The sequence below is a fragment of the Denticeps clupeoides genome, chromosome 13 (genome assembly GCF_900700375.1).
Source record: "Denticeps clupeoides chromosome 13, fDenClu1.1, whole genome shotgun sequence".
Lineage (NCBI taxonomy): Eukaryota > Metazoa > Chordata > Actinopteri > Clupeiformes > Denticipitidae > Denticeps > Denticeps clupeoides.
Genome location: NC_041719.1, coordinates 13473647 through 13478379, shown reverse-complemented (window position 1 = coordinate 13478379; position 4733 = coordinate 13473647). Strand labels below are relative to the sequence as shown.

General features: G+C 47.5%; 1 protein-coding gene across 1 annotated transcript; it reads left to right on the top strand.

Moving 5' to 3' along the window:
* The first annotated feature begins 75 nt into the window (after positions 1–75).
* LOC114802222 (proteoglycan 4) lies at positions 76–4712 on the top strand. Its single transcript, XM_029000933.1, has 7 exons — positions 76–244; positions 438–504; positions 584–636; positions 1286–1361; positions 1602–2743; positions 2787–3515; positions 4605–4712. The coding sequence occupies exons 1-7, from the start codon at positions 173–175 to the stop codon at positions 4632–4634; spliced, it is 2169 nt and encodes a 722-aa protein (XP_028856766.1). The 5' UTR covers positions 76–172; the 3' UTR covers positions 4635–4712.
* The last annotated feature ends 21 nt before the right edge of the window (positions 4713–4733 follow it).

Below are 4733 nucleotides of genomic sequence, written 5' to 3'. Positions count from 1 at the left end.
TGGTTGTCGCGGAATAATGACGACAGACGCGACCGTCCATTCAAAGCGCGCCCTTTTCCTGCGCGTCCGATTTGAACGCGATGCGAGCTGCAAAATTGTCTCGAAAAGCGTTTGTCAATTTTAATAAACCGCAATATTTCGCTTCCGTTTTTCGTTTGCGAGGTCGACCGACATGGATTTTTTGTCGCAACTGAGAACCCATGAAGAGTGTTTCAGGCGAACGATGGAGGATATTTTTCGAAAGGTGAGCGATAAAGAACGTGTTAGCCTAGCCGCTCAACGTGTGCCCGTCCTGTTAATCCGTCCACTCATTCCTCTGACGTTTGATCTTTAAAAAAAAAAAAAAAAAATATATATATATATATATATATATATATATATATGAAATATAATTTAATGCATAATTCATGTGTGCGAATGTTCGTTTTCAACAACAGTATTCGAACTTGGAAGACCCGGGGGTCGACGTGTGCCTGCGGACGATGACGTGTAAAACTGCAGACGGTGAGTTCGTTTTGCCCGTGAAGTTCGCGTCGGCGGCGTGAATGGCCGAGCCCCGAGTGAAGGGAAGTGTGTGTTACAGGCGCGGTGCCACTGAACAGTACGTGGGCAGAGAGAGCGTTCCACTCCCTGAAGGTGAGCTGCCTGGCCTCCTGAACTGAACAGCATCTGCACATTCCTTCACGTTCAATCAAATACGTAGCATTACTCGAAATATGCACTTTTTAGAGAAATAGACGACAATCAGAACAATGGGCTGAATAGTGACGAGATTAGGTAAGTGAAGGTGACGTGACTGTCATTGTGTGACACTGCAGCACAGCACATGGTGCACACAACCCATCACCCTTGGTGAGCAGTGGGCAGCCATGACAGGCGCCCGGGGAGCAGTGTGTGGGGACGGTGCTTTGCTCAGTGGCACCTTGGCGGATCGGGATTCGAACCGGCAACCTTCTGATTATGTGCCACTGCCAGGCCACCACTGCCCTGCCACTATCATCTTATGCTATAAAATAAGATGATCCTTTGTTAGTCCCACAAGGGGGAAAGTTACATAGTCACGGCAGAAAATAACAATAGGATAGACAATATGCCGACTGTATAATATAAAAAATATACAAATAAATAGTCCTAGAAAAAAAATGTATATTAGTTTATACATACAATTATATTTGTGAATGCCTGTATACATAGAATATAAGTAGTGTGGATTGCTGCTTCATAATGCTCTGGATTTGGCGAAGGCCAACATTTTGTGCTTATTGCTCTCACACTTTGTGTGAAGATGGAGATATCGACCCTTGATGAGAAGAATGACGAATACTCTGTTGCTGGGGAAGATGCTAACGAGAGCTGTCTTGGTAATTTCAAAGTTCACAACACATTTGATAAGACCTTTAATTTTATTTGTCACATACACAGTCATACACGGTATGACATGCAGTGCTTTAGTGACTGCTATAGACCTAAATATTGCAAATATTCAAGTGAACCAATATGCAAATATTGCAAACATAACCAAATATTGCTTTTATGTTTTTAACACATAAATGGTAAATATAAATTATTTATGTCCCTTCTAATGTTTCTATTTCTATAAGACCAATCCGTCCAAGAGCATGCAGACAGATCTCTGTGGGACCCCATGTTTCAGCCTGAGGAAGAGGATGCTGAGCTGGAACAGACACTGAACAGCTATGCTAACGGAAGCACTCTCATGGACCTGTATCCCAGCATGCTCAGCCAAATCCAAAATGCATACCATCGACAACAGGTCAGCAATGCAGCCAGCGGCATTCTGCGCAGGTACAGGCGGAACCACTGGTATGGCAGCCGCAGACCTAATCAGAGCTACGTTCAGTCGGCGAACAACACTGTAAATAGCACACTTACCTTCAGGAGACATGTTCATCCAGATGCAACCACAGAACCAAATGGATCTCAAAGTACTGTGATAATTCCACATAGTCCAGGATTTTCTCCCATGAAGAAGTCATATTTGGAATGCGAGCCCCCAGTGCTGGTGATTGACACTTCTATTCCACCTTCATCCAACCCATCCTCCCCCAATAACGGTTCACCTCAGCTGAACAAGACGTTTGAAGTGACTTCTGCACCCGAACCACCCCTTTCAACCCACTCAACTACCTCATCAAAACTCAAGCCTGCAAGACTGAATTTTCACAATGACTTCAGATTACTGTCTTCTCCCACCCGGCCGCGCCTAGCGTCTCCCACCCCAAAGAGCCTGGCCTCTCCCACCCTGAAGCTCCTTGCCTCTCCCACCCGGCCGCGCCTGGCGTCTCCCACCCCAAATTGCCTGGCCTCTCCCCTAGCATCTCCCACCCGGCCACGCCTGCCGTCTCCCACCCGGCCGGGCCTGGCCTCTCCCACCACAAAGAGCCTGGCCTCTCCCCTGGCCTCTCCCCTGGCCTCTCCCGCCCGGAAGCTCCTGGCCTCTCCCACCCCGAAGCTCCTGGCGTCTCCCACCCGGCCGCGACTGGCGTCTCCCGCCCCAAAGCTCCTGGCGTCTCCCGCCCCAAAGCTCCTGGCCTCTCCCGCCCGGAAGCTCCTGGCCTCTCCCACCCCGAAGCTCCTGGCGTCTCCCACCCGGCCGCGACTGGCGTCTCCCGCCCCAAAGCTCCTGGCCTCTCCCGCCCCAAAGCTCCTGGCCTCTCCCGCCCGGCCGCGACTGGCCTCTCCCGCCCCAAAGCTCCTGGCCTCTCCCGCCCGGCCGCGCCTGGCCTCTCCCGCCCCCAAAGCTCCTGGCCTCTCCCGCCCCAAAGCTCCTGGCCTCTCCCGCCCGGCCGCGCCTGGCCTCTCCCGCCCCAAAGCTCCTGGCCTCTCCCACCCGGCCGCGCCTGGCCTCTCCCGCCCCAAAGCTCCTGGCCTCTCCCACCCGGCATCGTCTCTGCTCTGATTTCTTCAAGGAGTCTGTTTTCCCAGATGAAAGGGTGCAGCTCTATTCTACAAAGGCCCCCTACAATAACCAGCAAAACCTTCAGGAGAACTGCCCATCCTCTCCCAGGGCATGGAAAGCTGCCCACAACTTCCAGCAACGGCGGCATTCCTTCTCCGGTTTCCAAACTAGACCAGATCCAGTTCAGAGTGTCAGTTTTGCTAAGCAAATTAACTTGCAGTTCTATAAACTCTACCATCGTCTGGTTTGCCAGGGAAGCAGCTCTCACCAATCCAGCCCCCCCTGCAGCTTATGTGAAAAGGAGGACATGAAGAGCCTCAGCCAGTCTGCTATCTCCACCAGCATAGATGCTCTCTCTCTTGACACTGCCCCGAGCCAGTTGAAGAAACGCCGCTGGCAGCCCGAGGCGGGGGAGTTGCCAGGAATGAAGCGCTTTAGAGGTGCGAGTCAGCAGGGTTACGGAGCACCAGAGTATTATAGCCAGCAGGTCACCTACAGGGATCTGATCTCTGAACCATCTGAAGAGCGCCACAGCAAGGCTGTCCTGCTGCAGTGCCCCAGTCCCAGGCTTGCCACGAGCCTCAGGAAAACTTGGGTGAGACTTTTCTTTTAAAAAAAAAAAAAAAAAAAAAAGCCTTTTCTTTGGAATATTGGACCAAAATTGAAGCCTTAAATATCATTATTATGATTAAATATCATTATCACTAGTAATCCTTAAATCCAGAGTTTAAGAGTTTAAAGGTATTCAAAATTCTGCAGACCCAATAAATCAAATGAAACAAACCTTCAATCAGTTATTCACGGACACGGAGCGCTGCGCATTTCCAGGTTTACTCGAATTGGAATAAAGTAGCCTGTTTGGTTTTTATTTAAAAAAAAAAAAAAAAAAAGCATACCCATGGACCCCCACTTGACAAAAATGATGATCAGAGTTATTATATATTAGGCTGTTTATATATCTGGGCCCAGGGGCCAACAAGTTATGTGTTAAAAGTGTGTTGCGGCTCACCTCCCGAACATGGGTCAGGATTTTAGCCCTGAATAAACAATTTCAGCCAATGTTGCCTACCAAAAATTACTCACAAATAACAAACTGAAAGTATTCATCCCGAGTGGTTAGGAAAGTGAAGTGATTGTCATTGTGATGCACAGCACACAGTGCTCACAGTGAAATGTGTCCTCTGCAGTTAAACAATCACCCTTGGTGAGCAGTGGGCAGCCATGACAGGTGCCCGAGGAGCAGTGTGTGGGGACGGTGCTTTGCTCAGTGGCACCTTGGCGAATCAGGATTCAAACCGGCAACCTTCTGATTACGGGGCCACTTCCTTAACCGCTAGGCCACCTGTACTACTGATGAATATCAAATAATAATATATAATTATAATGTATTAATATATAATTATAATTTTGTATTAAGAGCATCTGGCCCTCAGTGTCTGCTAAGAAACTTTGGCCCTTGGACAAATATAGATGATCATGATGTAAGGTCTTAAATTTGATGAAAGTGGCTTAAAATTCCTTAAAACTGCAGAAACCCCATTTAATGTAACTGTTCTTTCCAGCAGATACAGCTTGCTTGCTTTTTATATATATAGCCACACCTGCTTAACTTAATTGCATTTCAGATATTTCAAAAACAGAAATGAAGAAATGTAAAGTAACTTTCAATGTATTTGTTTTTCAGGAGCAACAACAGCAATGTAAGTGGTTTTAAAGACATTTTAATTTGACAAATTATAAAAAATGAAAAATTATTTTAATAATCCTTTTTCAGAAAAATCACCACTGAGGCTATATAATGAAAGTGGCATCT